Source organism: Ictidomys tridecemlineatus, chromosome 1, assembly GCF_052094955.1.
Source record: "Ictidomys tridecemlineatus isolate mIctTri1 chromosome 1, mIctTri1.hap1, whole genome shotgun sequence".
NCBI lineage: Eukaryota > Metazoa > Chordata > Mammalia > Rodentia > Sciuridae > Ictidomys > Ictidomys tridecemlineatus.
Window position 1 is genome coordinate 53,613,305 of NC_135477.1, and position 19,638 is coordinate 53,632,942.

Genomic DNA, 19,638 nt, shown 5'->3' on the forward strand with positions numbered 1-19,638 from the left:
CACATGCCAGGCGAGCGCGCTACCGCTTGAGCCACATCCCCAGCCCTGTGGCACAGTTTTTAAATGTTACAACTTTTGAGTTTATTCAATAAGTATTCGAGGTGCTCGGTGATGCACTCCTGTAATCCTAGCCGCTCCGGTAGTAAACAAAGGTAGCATGCTAGGCCAGAAATAGCTTCCTGCTATATTCAAATGATTTTTCAAGAATCAGCAAAGCTCACTATTTTGGTGTATGCCAGGGCTAATTATTTTACTTGACATATTCTTAAAATAAGAAACTTGAAATTTTTAAAAGTTTTTCAGTGTCAAGGATCAATCCTTATACATATTAGGTAAATACTTTATCACTGAGCTACACTCCCAGTCCCCAAATTTAAAATATTTTAATAGGAAATGCACATGCAGGACAAAAAATGTAAAAGGTACAAAAGGACATCTATAAAATACCTCTGCTTCATACTTTCATTTCTTAGTACCTGACCTAGCAAAATTTTCTATCAGAAGACTCATTTTTGATTTCTCTTCCTCAACAACTCACCAAAAGCAGCCAGAGCTATGTAGATACAATTACATAATCAAATCACTGAGCAAAGAACCACCACCAAGTATATTGAATACAATGTTAGGATATCAGGTTTCTAGGGACAGTTTTCTAGGGTTTGCTTCCTTCTGTCTAAAAGTATAAGTATAAAAGTTATACTGGAAGCCAATGGACAATGCCCAAACTGCTGATATATAGATCCTGATTTTTTAATCTATAAATTTAAAATATAATAAAATTAACATGCCATTGTTAAAAAGTCAGAATAGTATCATAAGATATTTAATTAAAAAAATGAGTCTTCTCTTATTCCAGGCCCAGTTCTACTCCCCTCTCCCAGAAATAGCCCCCCTTGTAATTCCTTGTGCTTCCTTTCAGAAATCGTGCATGTAATGTACATAAACACTTTTACATCATACTTTTAAGAAAACAAATGGAAATGTATTTAAGAAGTTTTTGTTATCTGAGGATAGCTGGACTTGAAAAAAAATTTCACCTAAAGTAAACCCACTTAAAATTAGGATCACTGTTCATAGTAAACGTTGATTGAAATCCTGCTTTCTGTCGTGAATTTTATTAAAAAGAGATGTATAATCCAGAATTTTAATATTTGCCAAATCTGCATTGATCATGGCTAGGTGGGAGGATCACAATAGTACATGTGGCAATAGCAGTGTCTCTTAGTACATTTCATGATGCTTCTTAGTAGAATATCTGAGATTGGGTCATTTATTCAGAATAAATTTTTATTTTGTGCAGTTCTGAAGGCTAGGAAGTTCAAGGTCCTGAGGCTTACCCTGGAGAGGGTCTGCTTGCTGTATTATCCCATGGCAGAAGTAGAAGGGCAAGAGAGAATGAGAACGCAAGAGGGAGACTCACTTGCTTTTATAACAAACCTACTCTTGAGATAACAATGTTAATCCATTCATGAAGGCTTTGCCTAATTACCTCTTACTGGTCCCATCTCTTAACACCATTGCACTGGGGATTAAGTTACCAACATATTGCCAGGCACAGTGGCACATGCCTGTAATCCCAGCAATTTAGGAGTCTGTGGCAGGAGGATCCTGAGTTCAAATCCAGACTCAGCAATATAGAGAGGCCCTAAGCAACTCAGGAAGACTCTGTCTCTAAATAAAATATAAAAAAGAGCTGGGGATAGGGCTCAGTGGTTAAGCACCTCTGAGTTCAATCCTTGGTACAAAAAAAAAAGTTTCCAACATATGAAATTTGGAGGACACATTAAACCCCAGCAAGTAGGTACAATAGTAGTAGTTACAATAGTAGTTAATTGAATCTCTGTCTTGGCTCTATTCTCTCTTTATTTTTTTAGTAAAATATACATAACATAAAATTCACCATTTTAATCATTTTAAAGTATACAATTCCAGTGCATTAACTATGTCTACAATGTCGTTCATCCATTGCCACTTTCTAAATAACAAAACTTTTTCATTACCCCAAAAGGAAATCTATTAGCTTCCTATTTCCCTTTCCTTCCAGTTCCTGATAATTACTAACGTGCTTTCTGTCTCTATAAGTTAGTCTGTTCTGAATATTTCATGTAAGTAGAATCATACAATATGGGACCTTTTTTGATATGGCTTTCACTTAGTATGTTCTCAGAGCTTATCCACATTATAGCACATATTAGTACTTCATTCCATTTTATGACTAATATTTTATTTTGTGTGTATACCACCATTTTTGTTTATCTCCTCTTCAATCGATGAACATTTGGGTTGTCTTCATCTTTTGCCTACTGTGAATAGTGCTCCTATGCACGTTTGTGTACAATTTTTTTTTTTTGAACATCTGTTTTCAGTTATTTTGGGTCTATACCTATGAATGGAATTGCTGGGTCATATAGTAATTCTGTGTTTAATTTTCTGAGGGACACTTCATTATTATTATTTAATGATGCTGGGAATTGAACCCAGGAGTATCTACCACTGAGCTACATATTTAGCCCTTTTTATTTTGATTTTGAGATAGTGTCTAAGTTGACCAGGCTGACCTGAACTTGTGATCCTCTGTCTCAGCCTTCCCAGTAGCTGGGATTACAATTGTGTGTACACAATTGTTGTACTGAATTGTTGATTGAATCTCTCTAGTGTTGGTGGCTTTGCTATGTATCATGATATGACTTCTTGTATTGTTACTCTTAAAACTAGAATCACTCAATTATTATTTGGGGATTAATTAGTATCTGGATTAATCATGAATATCTGGTTTATTGGGTTAAGTCAATTTGTTCTGTTAATTGGTACTATAATAGTAGGTCAGGTGTTATACATATTGAACTTTAAATATAGAAAGCCATATGATATTGACTTATCATTTATGTGTCTGCTTTTAATTAATTTAGTCAATGCATTGGGCTGTCAAAAGTAAAAAAGACCTGATGCTGGAAGAATCTGAGCAGACTCAGATCAGCAAGACTAAAAATGAAGAATGGAGTGAGCAAAGAGAAATAAAGAAAGAGGAACTGGGTTCAACCACAGAGAAAATGAAGCAAAAAGCACCCGAGTCCCTGGAGAAGTCAAACTCTCCACAAAATCCAGAGTCTCCAAGTAAGTCCTATCATTATATCTTTGCAGAACATAGTAGGTCTGAAACTGGAGAGCTTGGTTTACATTGCATTTATTTTAAACCGTTTCCAATCTGTACAGTAGTTCCAAACTTAAGGATTGGTTTAGTATCTCAAAAGATACTCAGCATTGATACATAAAGTGGAAAGTACATAAATTCGTCCAAAGGAGACTTTCTCATAGTGTCTTTTGCTTTAATGAAATAACACTAGCTAACATTTATTACATGTTCACTATGTGCAGGAACATTCTTTATATATACATATATTACTTTATATCATCATCTCATTTAGTTTTAGTTTGCATGTATTAACTTACTAATCCTCACTAAAAATTTGGGAGCCTTGTGCTATTATTAATGTCTCGTTTCTATGAGAGAACAAGCCCAGAGAAGTTGAGTAATTTGCTCAAGACTATACAGCTTGTATGTGAAGGGGTTTGAACCAAGGTACATTGGCTTCAGAGTCTGTATTCCAAGGCACTGCACTATTCTGAGATGATACCTCATTTCTAAGTAGCCCTATAACCAGTACAAATCACTTATAGAGCCACTGAAGCAAGGTATTGCAGAAGTTTAACTGCTGGCTCCCAAGCTGTGGTATCTGAGCTCACAGTCTAACTCTACTACTTATTAACTGTATTTCCTGGCAAAAGAAATTTAATTTCCCTAGACCTCAGTTTCCTCATCTATAAAAAGGAATTATAATAATACCTTCTCATGAAATAATGCTAGGTGAAGTTAGCCAATCCCCCCCAAACAAACTCTGAATGTTCTCTGATATAAGTTGACTGACCCATAACGGGGTAGGGAGGGGGAGCATGGGAGGAACAGACAAACTCTAGATAGGGCAGAGGGGTGGGAGGGGAAGGGAGAGGGCAGGGGTTTGGCAAGGATGGTGGAATGTGATAGACATCACTATCCAAAGTACATGTATGAAGAAATGAATTGGTGTGAACATACTATACAGAGAGATGAAAAATTGTGCTCTATATGTGTAATAAGAATTGTAATGCATTCCACTGCCATGTATTTAAAAAATAAAATCAATTAAAAAATACCTTCTCATGAAGTTACCATGGAGATTAAATGGGGAGATCTATGCACAGTGATTTGCCTATTACAGGCTTTGAGTAAATGTTAACTATCATTATTGTGTCTTTGTCTATCTAGCCATCCAACTGTATTAACTATTTTAGGTATGTTATATACACACACTGTAATTATCTCAAATCCTTACATGTTGATTCTCCCGGTTATGATGCAATATCCCATTAAAATTTGGCCTTTAAGCCAGGTGTGGTGGCACACGTCTGTAATGCCAGTGGCTTGGGAGGCTGAGGCAGGAGGACCGAGAGTTCAAAGCCAGCCTCAGCAAAAGAGAAGTGCTAAGCAACTCAGTGAGATCCTGTCTCTAAATAAAATTCAAAATGGGGCTGGGGATGTGGCTCAGTGGTCAAGTACCCCTGAGTTCAACCTGGTACCAAAAAAGAAAAAAAAAAAGTCTTTAAGCAGAAGATTCTTGAACATTCTTGAATCTTTGAATACTGACTGGTATAAAAAGAAATAATTAAATAGCTTGTGGTAAATGATAATATTTCCAGAAAGAGTTACTTTAAATTTTTCTTTGGGAGAACTTTTACATTCTCTGTACTTGCTGAAATGAGGATTCTTTGCGTTTGATTCAGGTGTCTCAGCTTGTTATCAAGAGATCTCTGTAAAGTAGGCATGTTGATTGCATCAACCTCACAATTAGAAATAGTTATAATATAGTTATAATATAACAAATTTGGTCAAAGCAGAACCTGATTTCACAAACCTGTGTTTTTAAAAAAATTTTTTAGTTGTAGATGGACACAATACCTTTATTTTATTTATTTATTCTTATGTGGTGCTGAGGATGGAACCCAGGGCCTCACATGCCAGGTGAGTGCTCCACCACTGAGCCACAACCCCAGCCCACAAACCTGTGTTTTAAGCAAGCACATGTATACAAACATACCACCTTCCCGCATACACATAGAGAAACAAATGAGCAAATATCTTTTCTTTCAGACCTGTAATGTTCAATTTTGTGCATCCAGAAGCCCTGGATCTTTCCATTTCAGATTCAGACTTAGACTACATTTACCCACCAGAATGGGGTGAGGAGGTTGGACATTTCAGGAAACTCAAGCATGATGCTGAGGAACCACTTGAGTCTCTCTCAAGAATTCTAGGAAATTTTCTTTTTTAAAAAAATCAAGTAATATAAGCCTATTGTAAAAAGTTCAAAGAATCACCGATAAGTAATAACTTCGAGTTTCCCCCAGTCTGCTGACTTCCTCTGCTTCTACATCCTGAAGTAACTGATGTGGATGCTCAGGCATGTCTCCTATACTGTTCTCTATGCTAGTACAAATGTATGTAAGTACATGCACTTTTATAAAATTTTTAAAAATAAAGAAGGTGTCATACTTTGTATGAGTGTTTATATTGCACAGTGTTCAGAAGTGCAGACTTTGGAACTAGATCCCAGTTTCCCACTGATGAGTTGTATGACCTTGGGGAAACTGGTTAACCCCTCACTGTCTGAGTTTTCTTATCAATATAATGGTTGAAATATTAGTGTTTACCTTGTAAGGTTTTCTTGAGGAGTGACAAATTTAATATATGTAAAGTATTTAGAATAGTGCCAAGCACTTGGTAAGTGCCATTATTAGTGTTAGCTCTTATCATTATGGGACTTTTTCTTAGATCCTTATGTCCCTAATGGATTTGCTCTTCTTAACAGCTGATAATATTCTACGGTGTAGATATATCATAATTTACTCATAACAAATTATGAGGACAGTTTTGATGTCCTTATATTGTGAAGTATATATACTTATTGTGGTTGAAGAACAAAATGGAGGGGACAAGGATCATTGTTCTGAGAAGCTGTTGTTGGAGAAGAATGATGAAATTCTGCCAAAGGCTGCATTTATCAGTATTTTCTTTTTTTTTTCTTAATTTCTTTTAGTGGTTGATAGACCTTTATTTCATTTATTTACTTACCTGTGATGCTGAGACCTGAACCCAGTGCCTCACACATGCTAGGCGAGTGCTCTACACTGAGCCACAATTCCAGCCCTATCAGTATTTTCTTTTTTTTTTTTAAATTTTTTTAGAGAATTTTTTAATATTTGTTTTTTTAGTTTTCAGCGGACACAACATCTTTGTTTGTACGTGGAGCTGAGGATCGAACCCGGGCCGCACGCATGCCAGGCTTGAGCCACATCCCCAGCCCCAGTATTTTCTTAATCTCTTATTGGTTTAAGAGATTATTGGTTCTTCAGAGCCTTGGAGTTGGAGTTTTATGTATAAAAGTGCAGTTGTATGATTATTTATAATTTCATTATGCTGCAGTGTAAATTTTTATATCAGCATTTAAGAAATTATTATGTCAGCTTTATCAAACCTTAAGTAGCTTCTCATATATTACTTTTCAGCATGTTTGTTAATATCTGCAAGCAGTGCTTGATATTTACCTTTAAGTTTTCCTTATGATGCTTATTCCATGATGAACAGCCACCAATAGTCCCCTTGCATTCTGACTCTTCATGCGTTAGACCATGTATAAGTTGTATAAGACAATTTCACTTTTTCTTTTAAAATTTGCCGTGCATATGTCTTTTGATAATTACAATTCTAAAATCAAATAGTTTCGTGTAACATTCTGGAATGATAACAAAAAAATTCAATGCAGATGCTGTTTGCATGTCACCATATCCCTGGGAACCTACCTGCTCAGGCATTGCCAACACTATGCTCTCTACCACAAATACTGACACCACCAGAGGACTTTCCCTAGCAGTGGAGCCTGCCTGGCAGCAAATGAGCAAGTAATAACTGCCAGGGAATCAACACCCTTTGGATGTAGCCATCAGGCAATGGATGGGACTGGGAGGCTGAGTTCCTCAGCTCCTTTATCCTTCATTTAGAATAACTCTAAGGGTTTTTATTTTGTTTCCCCGGGATTCCTCAGTGGGATCAGCTCTGGTCATTTAGGGCAATAACTTGTTTGATAATGTTTACAGTTTTGGTTCCCTTTCCCATTTCCTTACCAGAGTGTCCTAGAATCAATTCCCACATTATTAACTTTGGTTTGAATTCTTGCCTGCGTGTTATTTTTAGGGGAACCTAAACCTGAAACTATGTCTTTCTAAAACTACAAAAATGACACTTGTTTATTGTAGAAGAAAATATGGTCAAACAAAGAGAAAAAAAATAGTAACTTGTAATCTTATCACCCAGAAAATATCTATAAGAGTTTGCTTTATTTTCATTTATATTTGTATACCTAAAACTAATAAGATAATGCTATGTATATTTTGTGAGTTTTTTGAGAGTTATAGGTTGTCAGAAATAATTTCCTTTTTGCTTATTCCTCAAATGGAAAGTCTTTGGATTTTTAAAAAGTCTTTGATTCTAATTTGTTATATATGATAGCAAAATGCATTACAATTCACATTACATATATAGAGCACAATTTTTCACATCTCTGGTTGTATATTCACACCATTCATGTCTTCATACAAATACTTAGGATAATGATATCTGGGTTTATTTTGTAAGATAATTGTTTTAAAAGTACACACAAATCCTCTTTTCCTGATATAAACACTGTAAACTATTCTGTGTATATTTTTTTCCTGACTCAATATTTTAAAATATCAACAGAACTATATTTGACACATTATTCTGTAAACTGCTTTTTTTTTTTTTTTAAATTGGTACTACCAGGGCCTCATGCATGCTAGGCAAGTGTTCTACAATCAAGCCTCATTGTAGGCCCTATTTTTAAAATTTTGAGACAGGATCTCACTAGGTTTTTCAACTTGGATGTGAACTTGTGATCCTCTTGCTTAGCCGCCTGAGTCACTGGGATTACAGGTGTGCCACCAATGCCTGGCTTGTAAACTGTTTTTTTTTTTTTTTATTAGCAATAAACATTAAAAAGGCACAAAAGCATACTTTTTATTGAAGAAAAATAAGAAATTCCAGATAAATTTAGATATTATAAAAATGAAAATTACATCTATTCTAACTATTCAGGGAGAAATACTGATAATATTTGATATTAACATTTCCCTTTTAGAGTGTTAAAAAATTTTACATTAATACCTATGTAAATAATGGATTAGAAAATGAGATCATCTCATATAAACTGTTTTCTAATTATCTGTCATTTACAAATATTCCACAAGAATTTGTTTATGATAATAAATATTTTAAACAATTGTCAGGGTTGGGGTTATAGCTCATTGGTAGAACTCATGCTTAGCATGTGTAAGACCCTGGTTCAAAAAAATTGTTAATGACTATATTAAAGCCTTTTAATCAACTTTCTATTGCTGAAGATTTTGAATGCTTCTTGAATTAAAAAAAATATAGGGCTGGGATGTAGCTTAGTGGTATAACACTTGCCTAGCATGTGTATGCCCTGGGTTCAAATGCTAGTACAGGAAAAAAAATATAAATGATATCATCATAAATATTCTTATATTTTAGCCCTTGGGGATATCCATTATTATTTCCTTAGGATGTAGAATTTTTAGAAATAGAATTATTGGGCAAATAGTTTATACATCTTAACAAGTCTGATAAATAATGACAAATTGCCTTCCTGAAGATTTTTGTTTGTTGGTAACAGGGATTGAACTCAGAGGTACTTGACCACTGAGCCACATCCCCAGCCCTTTTTTGTATTTTATTTAGAGACAGGGTCTCACTGAGTTGCTTAGCACCTCACTGTTGCTGAAGCTGGTTTGGAACTGGCGATTCTCCTGTCTCAGCCTCTGGAGCCAATGGGATTACAGACGTGCACCACTATGCCTGGCCTTCCTGAGGAGTTTTATCAATTTATACTTCTTTCAGTAGAGAAGGACAATAACCTTTTCTTCAGTTTTCAACAATGTTGTTTATTGAAATTAAAAAAAAAATCTCATTACCCTGGAATTCAATTGCTTATATTTCCAGGGATACTTTACCATTGACCTTTCACTTTTTGAAAAATTTTTGAAAGTTGTGTGAAATTTGTTTAATCTTTGTAAGTGACTTGTTTAAATTCCCATTACTGGAGAGGATAATTATTAATCATTTAAACATGTGAGGTCCTCAGACATGTATGTTGTAATTCCTGTTCATAAGAATTTCAAAGTCTGCTTAAGTTAATCTGCTTCTGTAAAATATTAATGACTCATACTGACTACTTACCCTACATATGTTGCAGTGAAATCTTATCTCCTTGCTGTTTACCATTATAGATAAATGGTCTTTACCTTTTTCTTTTCCTACCTCACTCTGATTTTAACTATTGCTTTTCTCTCTTCTAAAGGTTTCTCAGATGTGAACTCTTGGCACCTTCGTTTCCGCTGGTCGGGGGATGCTCCCTCAGAACTCCTGAGGAAGTTCAGAAACTATGAAATATGAAATGTCCTTGCTCCATAGAAGAGGGAGAGCAGGATGTTGCCTGTACTGCCAACATGTAGTCTTCATTCACATCTTAACAATGTCATGTTTATGAATCACTTATGACTGACTGATTTCTCCATCTTTGAACCCATTCTCACAATGTGTTTTGTTATTGTTGTTGTTTGTATTTTTTTGGTGCAGGTGATTGAACCCATGGTCTAGGGGACTGAACCCACTCTTTACCACTATGCTATATCCCCAGATACAAAATGTGTTCAGTGAGAAATTTTTAGAAGACTAATTTATTTCAAAATTTGAATAAATTAAGGCTCTTAGATCCAAGTAGGTTGTATTATTATGTGTTCTTCTTTTAATACTATTTATAGAATTCTATTTGAAAATCAATCTCAGTATTTAAATATTTCATTGATATACCATGATCTCTATTAGTGCTGGATGTACAAAAATGTTTTCTCTTTTTTTTGGGGGGGGGTACCAGGGATTTAACTCAGGAGCACTCGACCACTGAGCCATATCCTCAGTCCTCTTTTGTATTTTATTTAGAGACAAGGTCTCACTGAATTGTTCAGTGCCTCGATTTTTGCTGAGGCTGGCTTTGAACTCTCGATTCTCCTGTCTCAGCCTCCTGAGTCAATGGGATTACAGGCGTGCATCACTGTGCCCAGCTGTTTTCTGACTCTTGACTTAAAAAATGAAATGTGAAATATACTTGTCTAAATTCCATGGAGTGAAATAAATAATTTCCCCAAAGTTCCTAGATGCATTCACCATTCAACTCTATTTTAAAAATAATTTAATAGAAGGGAAACTAGCAGAGTAGAGGAAAGGGACCAGGAGAAGAGAGGAAGGGAGGGAAAGGGGACATTCTGGGGAATGGTATTAGCCAAATTACACTGTTATATTGTGTGAATATGTAACAACAAATGCCACTATTGTGCATAATTATACCAGTAAAAATATGGAAAACAAATAAAAGCAATTAGCAAAGGGACAGTTCAAAAAATTTGAATAGTTATTTTTACTTGAATAATTCTGAATTTGAAAGGTTATGATTTGAAGAAATGTTATTTTTACAAGGTTTCTTGTGTTATGTAAGTGAGTGACAAATTTATAAATTATGTTCTATCTATGAAAATAGGTCTGTCAGGTAGCAGGATCTTATTAAGTTAGATGTAATTTATGTTCTTTACTTTTTGAACAAATGAATGAAAAATTCAGAAGAAAAAGATTTTAGAGTTGGGTTTCCTTCGTCAATGACAGAGTTTTCACTGATATACAGCAAAATAAAAAAATAAGAACATAGAAAGTGCTATGGTCTATATGTTTATGTCCTCTCTCTCCCCAAATTCATATGTTGGAAAAACTATCCCTCAACTCTGTGATGGTTTTAGGAGGTGGGGACTTTGGAAGTTCATTAGGTCTTGAAGGCAGAGCTTTCACAAATGAGATTAGTGCTCTTATAAAAGAGGAGAGAAAAGAGAGACAGCTAGATAGATTCCGTGAGTCCCTTCTAGTATAGCCAGAAAGCACTAACTGTGAACCAAAAAATGGGTCATTACCAAACACTTAATCAGCATTGATCTTAGACTTTCAGTCTCTAGAACTGTGAGAAATAGATTTCTGTTGTTTATAAATTACCCATATTATGCTTTTTGTTATGGCACCTTGATAGCAACTGTTTCAAAGAGCTAAATATGTTCAATACAAAAGGCTTGTTACCAGTGAAGGCACCTTTTGGCTGCTGCACAATATGCCAATCACTGAAACAATGAGTTTTGCAAAAGAGAATTTATTCCCAAGGCAACCAAGCACTGAGTTGAGAGATCCAAGTCTCAAATCTGCTTCTTTGAGGATAGGGTTTAGGGATATTTTGGGGCTAAAGAAACAGGGTTGTAGGGGAAAGTGATTGGAGGTGATAAGTGGTTTGTTCATGCATAATAAAATTTCATGGCTCTTCATGGGATGCATATTCAGAAAATGGAGACATTGGCATGATCTGACCATAGTTTTTGATTTCCTAAGGTCAAAAGATGATCCATCAGACTTTTGCACAGGACCAAATGAAGAGTCAGTCAGTGGTTTCAACAAAAGTGGCCTTTAAGTCCCTGAGAAGTAATCTAGGTAACTATTATCATCACAAAACTAGTGGGAGATTAATAATATATTGCTCAGCTGCATGACCTCCAAAATCGATGATTTTTAGTTGTAGGTGAACACAATACCTTTATTTTATTTATTTTATTTTTATGTGGTGCTGAGGATCAAATCCAGTGCCTGACACTTGCAAGGCATAAATTGGTGATTTTTTAAAGTCAACTAAAAGTAAGGAACTAAAAATAAGTGAGGCTAGAAATTTCCTTTAAGTTTTCCCTGGTTTCAGGCTGTCTGCTTTTCGGAAATGATATCTTTCCTACTACTGTGGTTTAAAATGTGTACTTTTATGAAATGGTGTCAAGAGTATATTGTATTAGGTTGCAAGGCCTGTCATGATAAAATACCACAGACTAGATGACTTAAAACATTTCTCACATTTTGGGAGGGTAGATGTCCAGGATCAAGATATTGGCACATTCGTTATTTTTCTGAGGCTACTCTTGGCTTGCAGATGGCCACTTTCTTGAGAGAGAAAAGTAAACAAGGCTGTGCTTAATCTTTTCAACAGTTGGGAAATGAATCTGTAACAAAAACATAGTGGCATACTCACATGGCCTTTTCTCCATGCGTGCACGTTCCTGGTGTCATCCTCTTCTCTTATACAGACACCAATCATATGGGATAATGATCCAACCTCATGATCTCATTTTAACTTATTTACATCTTTAAAGAAGTTATCTCTAAATAAGATTTCATTTGGAGGAACTGGGGGTTGGAACATCAATGTCAATTTTAGGAGAATACAATTAAATTCATAGAAGAGGTAAAAATTTGTTATTTTTTGTGGTGCTGGTAATTGAACCCACAACTTTATGCATGTAAGGCAAACACTCTACCAATTGAGCTGTATCCCCAACCCTTGATTTCTTGTTTTAAGGTAGGGTCTTGCTGAGATTTCTAGGCTGGTCTGGAGCTTGTGATCCTCCAAGAGACTGGGATTTAGGTGTGTGCTGCTGTGCTCAGCAAAAAAAATTTTGTTTTTTAAAAAACTAGTATAACCTTGTATTGGTTTAATTTTATTTTAATTTTTAGCTGTTTTATTAAATCCAAAAGTCATAGTTTAGAGAATTATTTCTATCAATATTTTACTATTTTAATAAAATGTGGTTTGGCATTATCACCATATTTGCAAATTTTACTTCAAAAATAGAAAACACATGCAAAAGATATAGCACGTTAAGTTAATGAAAGAAGCTTTTGGACAATAATTGCTGGTCATAATTCCTACCTGGCTCAGGTATGCATTCAAATAAACACTATATTGAATAAGTTAATTTTTAAAAAAATACTTTTTTGAGTTGTCGATGGACACAATGCCTTTATTTTATTTGCTTATTTTTATATGGTGCTGAGGATCAAACCCAGTGCCTCAAACGTGCTAGGCAAGTGCTCTGCCACTGAACCACAACCCCAGCCCTGAATAAGTGAATTATTGAATCTGAGAATCAGCGTTTTATTTTCCCCCAAGACTGTCTGATTCATAGCACTGATGACTTTTAATAACCTTTCAAAAGGAAAAACACTCCCACTTTGTTTGCCCCTCTGTTTTTGTAACAGACTCATTTCCCACTTGTTGACAAGATGGAAGAAGCACTCCCTGTTGTTTACTTTCCTTTTTCATGATGCCTGAAGCCTCCAAATAAGAAATGAGAAATAGCTACACTTTAATGGCAGTTTATGACCAGTTAGACTTGTGCTAAGCACTTTATATACTTGATTCCATTTAACTTAGTAGGAGACCTTTTACATGTAAACACTTGTATACTGGCACGAACTCAAGGTTTATAAAGGAAAAGGACTGTGCTCTGATAATGCACTTCTTTGAGTGGAAAATAAGAGAAAAACTGGACAACTTTTCTTCCATAATTTGTTTGAATTCACTAGCATATCTACCACAACCACAATAATATGTATGTGTAATTGCACCCTTGGAAAGCCACTTATTTTTGCATTGTGGCTCAGCTTCACATTATAGGGATTTGATTATGAAAAGATAATTTTCCATAAAGATTATTAAGCTCCTAAATCAGTTCTAAATGCTGAAGATAATTGGTTTCCCTTGTATTTGATACTGAACGAATGAAAGAGGCACAGTCTTCTTGAGAATCTAGTGTTATGTGCTAAATGTTGTGCTAGCATTTGTATAGAATATAAAAATGATTAAGTCATGTTTATATTCTCAAGGATAGTTGATGATTGTAGTGAAGAGAGCTAATTGAATAACTATAGTTTAAGTATGTAGTGTGCGTAGAACATGACAAGTAAGAACTATGTGCATTAGTTACTATCCTTAGTATATTGTTATTTGTTAAGTCTCATGTGAATCAATTAACAGAATTTTGGCCTCTTTCAACTCCTTTCCTCCACTTCTCCATCTCAGAGACACTATTTCTTACACATTTTCACTTAGATATCCTGTACATGTGTTTCTGTTTCTGACATCAATTATAGCATATTATTTCTATAGTTGTATAGTTTTCATTTATTTAGTTAATACATTTTGGAGATTTTCCTATTTCAGTGTAAAAGCACTTTTTTTCTGGGGGGGGGAGGGATACTGGGGATTGAATTCAGGGACACTCAGCCACTGAGCCACATCCTCAGCCCTATTTTATACTTTTATTTGGAGACAGGGTCTCACTGAGTTGCTTAGTGCTTTGCTTTTTCTGAGGCTGGCTTTGAACTCCTGATCCTCCTGCCTCAGCCTCTTGAGCCACTGGGATTACAGGCATGCGCCTATTTTATTCTTTTTACCTGCTGCATCAAATTCAATTGTGTGGATGAACCATAATTTATTTAGCATGTCCTATATACCACTTCAAACTATCTTTTCTTTCTTGCAATCAAAAATATCACTATAATGAATAGCTTCATACAAAATATTCCTTACATATAAACTATACCTGTGAGGTAAATACCTAGCCCTGGACTTTCTGGATCAAAGGGTATATGTATGTGCATGGAGAATTTGATTATCATAGTCTTAAGCACACTTCAAATGCAATTTGACAGGTTTCAAAGATCTAAGGGCCATTAGATGGAAAACAGAGGAAGTAGTGCTTTTCATTGGTATTCCTGCCTCCAGCATTTTTCTCTCTAGGCTATATTTTGTTTCATGACTCAGACTGAAGCACTATGCTTATGGAACAATTCACACAGCATCTCCCCTAACACTGAATACCAGAGTGTCCAAAATATAAAGCAATAATAAAACCAGAGCTCACATTTCTCTTGGCACATTCCATAGAGAGAGGAGGCAAATAGGTGCTATGGTTTCTTGCCTTCTGGGTGTCCTGAAGTGCTAAAATATAATTCTGAAAACATTTTTGTTCTTCTAAGTAAAGGGCAACTCAACAGAGCAACTCTGGAAAGCCTAGACAGAGTTCACAATTTCCAATGAATTCAAATAGTTTCAAGGACCCCCTGGACATATTCCCAGACTGTCAAAAATATGCTCCTTGATGAGCACATTAGAAAAGCTAAAAAGACTGCAGATATTTCTTGTAAAGTGAAAGCTAGATAAGGAGAAGATAAGACTGTTTCCCTATTTATGAATTTTCATATCCTTTCACTGCCCAGATCTGATGTGGTTACAAGATCAGTCACAGCCGCAATTGTTGATGACTAATAACAGTTATTGAGAGGGGTTTTTAATATCCTGGAAGGCAAAGACCATTACCCTTCACTTCTACATCATAGACAGAAGAAGCCAGGACTTCTGGGGAGTCAGTGATGGAAGAAATTATAAAACTGATGCAATTACGAAGAAAATGATGAAATGCCTCACAATGAAAGGCTTTAGTTCCCTTCAATTTCAGGTTTTGTGATATCCATCAGTGTGACTCTGTCTTCAGTATTATTACTTCTCAGCTCTCTGTGTCATCCACCCTTATTGTCGAGGAATATTCTGCATCAGGCAGTTTATTCTCATTTTTTCTCCTCCTCCCTGGGTCCTTTTGTTTCTTCCAATGTTTTTGCTTTGATTATTTCTTGTATTAATTATGGAATTTAGGTTAGGTTTGTAGAGAACTGGATCCTTCCCTGACTGTGGCCTACTTATGCTGAGGACCAGGCCCAGAGTTGACTAGTTCAGTACTTCAGGTGGGAATCAGAACAGTGTGGCAAACTGATGAGGGGTGTGTAAGCCACAGGTAGAAGTTGAAAATTGTCAAGGACAAAAAAGTCTTAGAGAGGTTGTCTTTTCTATCATTCCTTTCTGATAACTCTTCCTATCTTACTGTTCTTCTAAACAATGAGGCAGAAATAAAAAGATTACAATTAAATTGGCATATCTATAAACATGAACCTGGAACACTTCAGTCGTCTTTTCAACTTCAGCTGAGTTTGATGCCTTTCTTAATATATCATCTCACCTCCAAAGACAATGGCAAAGTTTCTCTATTAAATATTTTACAGCTCATTAGATAATTATCAGAAGATCTAAAACAGGGTCTAATAATAATACCAACAGGAACTTCTACATTTAACAGTTTACAAAGCATTTCTTTGTGTATTTTGTTTGAACCTCATAACATCATTTTCTCAAGGAATTTGTAGCTTTTGTTATATTCTAAAAACCACAATAAAATGGAAAACAGTTTTTTAAAAATCCTATTTTTAAAATAAATCATTAGGTCTCAACTTTGGAATCACCAAGGGAACATGGAAAAACCTGGTTCCCACCTATAATATTGTGAAATATATGTTTGGTCTTCATCCTTGTACCCTAATATATAGTTCTTGAAACACTTGCCATCTCTGGAGTGTCTTTTGTTTGCTAATGAGAAAACTATTGGTCCAAGGTCCCTGGGTAGCTTCATGATGGGGACTAGGTCACTGGAAATACCAAAGCATGATTAGAGGGTTGGGACTTTGAGTTCCACCCAGCAAACTCTGGGGAGAGTTGAGGGCTAATGGTTGAATTGCTTAACAATGACCAACAATGTAATCAATAACACATAATAAATAAATTCTCCATAAAACCCCAAAAGAACAATACTTGGGTAGGTTCTTGGAGGGTTGTGCATCCAGAGAGGGCATGAAAGCTCCTTGTTTTTTTTTTTTTTTTTCACTTACCTCATCCTATGTATCTCTTCATCTGGCTATTAATCTGTATCCTTTGTAATATCTTTATAAGAAATTATTAAATTGGTTGTGGTGGCTCACACCTGTAACACCAGTGGCTCCAGAGGTTGAGACAGGATGATTGCAAGTTCAAAGCCAGCGTCAGCAATGGTGAGGCACTAAGCAACTCAGAGACCCTGTCTCTACATAAAATACAAAAGAGGGCTGGGGATGTGAATTCAATCCCCGATACCAAAAAAAAAAAAAAAAAAAAAAAGAAAGAAAGAAAGAAAGAAAAGACAAAGTTTTCCATGATTTCTGTAAGTCTAGCAAAATAATTAAACCTGAGGAGGTGTTATAGGAACCCTGATTTATAGCTGGTCAATCAGTACCATAGGGCACAATGTGGGGTTTTCAATTGACATCTGAAGGGAGAACAGTCTTGTGGGACTGATCCCTTAGGATCAGTATCAATGGGATCTGACACTATCTCCAGGTAGATAATGTCAGAATTAAATGGAATTAGAGAACCCCATGCTGGAAAATCTGCTGGAGAACTGATTGGCTACTGATGGGAAGAAATTCTTACACATTTTGGTGACAAGTATTCTGTGTAATAGAGGAGGACCAGAAAAATGCTTTCTTTTTCCTATATATCAATAGCTCCCCACTTACCTCAGAGGTTCTGGTTTCACTACTTTAGACAAGAATATTACTCCTCCTGGGGAATTCTAATGAGCAGTCTAATGTTGAAGACTTTGGTGTTGATGGTTCTCTCCTTTCAATACCACCAGTTATTTCTAGGGGTCCTCATGGCCCCAGGGCACTCCCTTTAGGTTCCCCAATAGGTCTAACAGCTGCAGCCACCACTATGCCCCTATCTGAGCTCTTTTGTCCTTATCTCCAGTTTACCAGGCTAGAAGGAACGCCCCCTGCTGCTGCTACTGTAGGGGAAGAAAAGAGGTCTTTCCCTGCAGCTTCCTTCTTACCAGGCTTTTTCTCTTGATGCTTCCTAGAGTCTGGGTCTACTGTCCCTGAGGTCACAGGTCCTGACTTGCCTGATTTAATCTGTAGTATAGACCTAGCTCTTTCCTTTCTCACCTTAGACCCATCCAAAACCTTTCCTTTTCCTGCTGCAAGAATGGAACATATGGGCAGATGAAGGACAATATTGTGTGTGTGTGTGTGTGTGTGTGTGTGTGTGTGTGTGTGTGTGTGTGTTCATATGCACATGCAGGGAAGATAGTATGTCTCCACTAGTAGCAGCCAGTTACTAGTTTTAGAAATTTCATCAATGTTCAGAAAATAGAAATGTGGCATGGAAAATTTTCGAAAATAACAGTTGCCAGTCACTTGATGTGAGGGTTTTTCACCATATAATAATTAAAGAAATAGCTAGTGGCTGTGGTTGTGCATATCTGTAATCCTGGATATGTGGGATTCTTAGGCAGGATGATTCCAAGTTCAAGGACAGCCTGGGCTACTTAGTGAGATCCTGTCTTAAAAGAAATTTAAAATAAACAAACAAAAACAACATAGAACAGTGCTGGGGTTATAGCCCAATGATAGTGATTATCTGGTTATATGGTAGACTCTGGGTTTAATCCCCAGTACCAACCAACCAACCAACTAACTAACCAACCAACCAGCCAATCAACAAACAAACAAAAAACAAACCCCCAAACAACCACGTGTCTTCAGGCAAGTCCTTTTACTTCTCTGTGCCTGCTTTCAAAACCACACTGATTAAAATAATTTCTTCAAGCCCCATATAGAAGCTCATACCTGTAATCCCAGAAGTCAAGGGGCTGAGGCAGGAGGATTGCAAGTTCGAAGCCATCCTCAGCAACTTAGCAATTTAGTGAGACCCTGTCTCAAAATAAAAAGGCTGGAGATGTGGCTCAGTAGTTAAAGGCCCCTAGATTCAGTCACTGGTACAACAACAACAACAACAAAAGTTATCTTCAGTTCTAAACCCAAAGACTCAGGAAATTTATGTATCATAGCAAGGACACTACACAGGCAGAACATACTTGTGACCTTGAGTAAATTCATTAACCTTTCTGTGCCTCAGTTTCTTCCTCTGGAAAACTGGGACAGCAACTATATCTAGGATATATCATTAACTGTAAATATCCTACTGAGTTGGCACACATCTGTAAATCCCAGCCACTTACGAGGCTGAGGCAGGAGGATCACAAGTACAAGGATGAGCAACTTAGTAAGACTGTGTCTCAAAATTAAAAAAATAAAAATAAAAAGGTCTGGTGATGTAGCTTAGTGGTAGAACACCCCTGGGTTCAGATCCCAGTAATTCCCGCGTCCCTAGCCCACAGTAGTAGTGCTGTGGTTGGATATGGGGTCTCCTCCAAAATTCATGTGAAATTTAAGTGCTGGTATTAAAAGGTGGCACCTTTTGAGAAGTGTTTATGTCATGAGAGCTCCTTAGAGATGTCAAAAAGATGACACTCTCTTGGTCTGTATCTTCTCCTATTTGAGGAGGATGCAATAAGGCACAATTTTAGAAGTGGACCCTGAATCCTCACCAGATAACAAGCCTTGATCCTGGATATTTCAGCCTCCAGAACTGAAAAAGAAATTTTTGTTTTTATGTTACCCAGTCTGAAGCATTTTTATTACAGTAGCATAAATATACTAAGAGAAGTAGCAACTGAGAAAGAAAACTAGAACAATTAAAACAATTTGTTCCTATCACCTTCCCATTCTCTAGGATGATGCTCTAGCATCATCTAGGAGTTTGTTACAAATGCAAATTATTGCACACCACCCCAGACCAACAGAATCAGAACCTGCGAGGGAGACCCAGGATCTGT

The 19,638-nt window shown here is 36.2% G+C and overlaps 1 protein-coding gene across 3 annotated transcripts in view; it reads left to right on the forward strand.

Moving 5' to 3' along the window:
- Positions 1–9,907, forward strand: part of Dnajc12 (DnaJ heat shock protein family (Hsp40) member C12) — a 42,719-nt gene extending 32,812 nt beyond the window's left edge. For 2 of the 3 annotated variants that reach the window (XM_078041330.1, XM_078041328.1), the window contains 2 exons: positions 2,910–3,114; positions 9,489–9,907. In XM_078041330.1, the coding sequence (XP_077897456.1) occupies positions 2,910–3,114; positions 9,489–9,583 (300 nt within the window). In that variant the 3' untranslated portion in view covers positions 9,584–9,907. The remainder of the gene's footprint in view (positions 1–2,909; positions 3,115–9,488) is intronic. The other variant, XM_078041332.1, reaches the window with a different exon arrangement.
- The last annotated feature ends 9,731 nt before the right edge of the window (positions 9,908–19,638 follow it).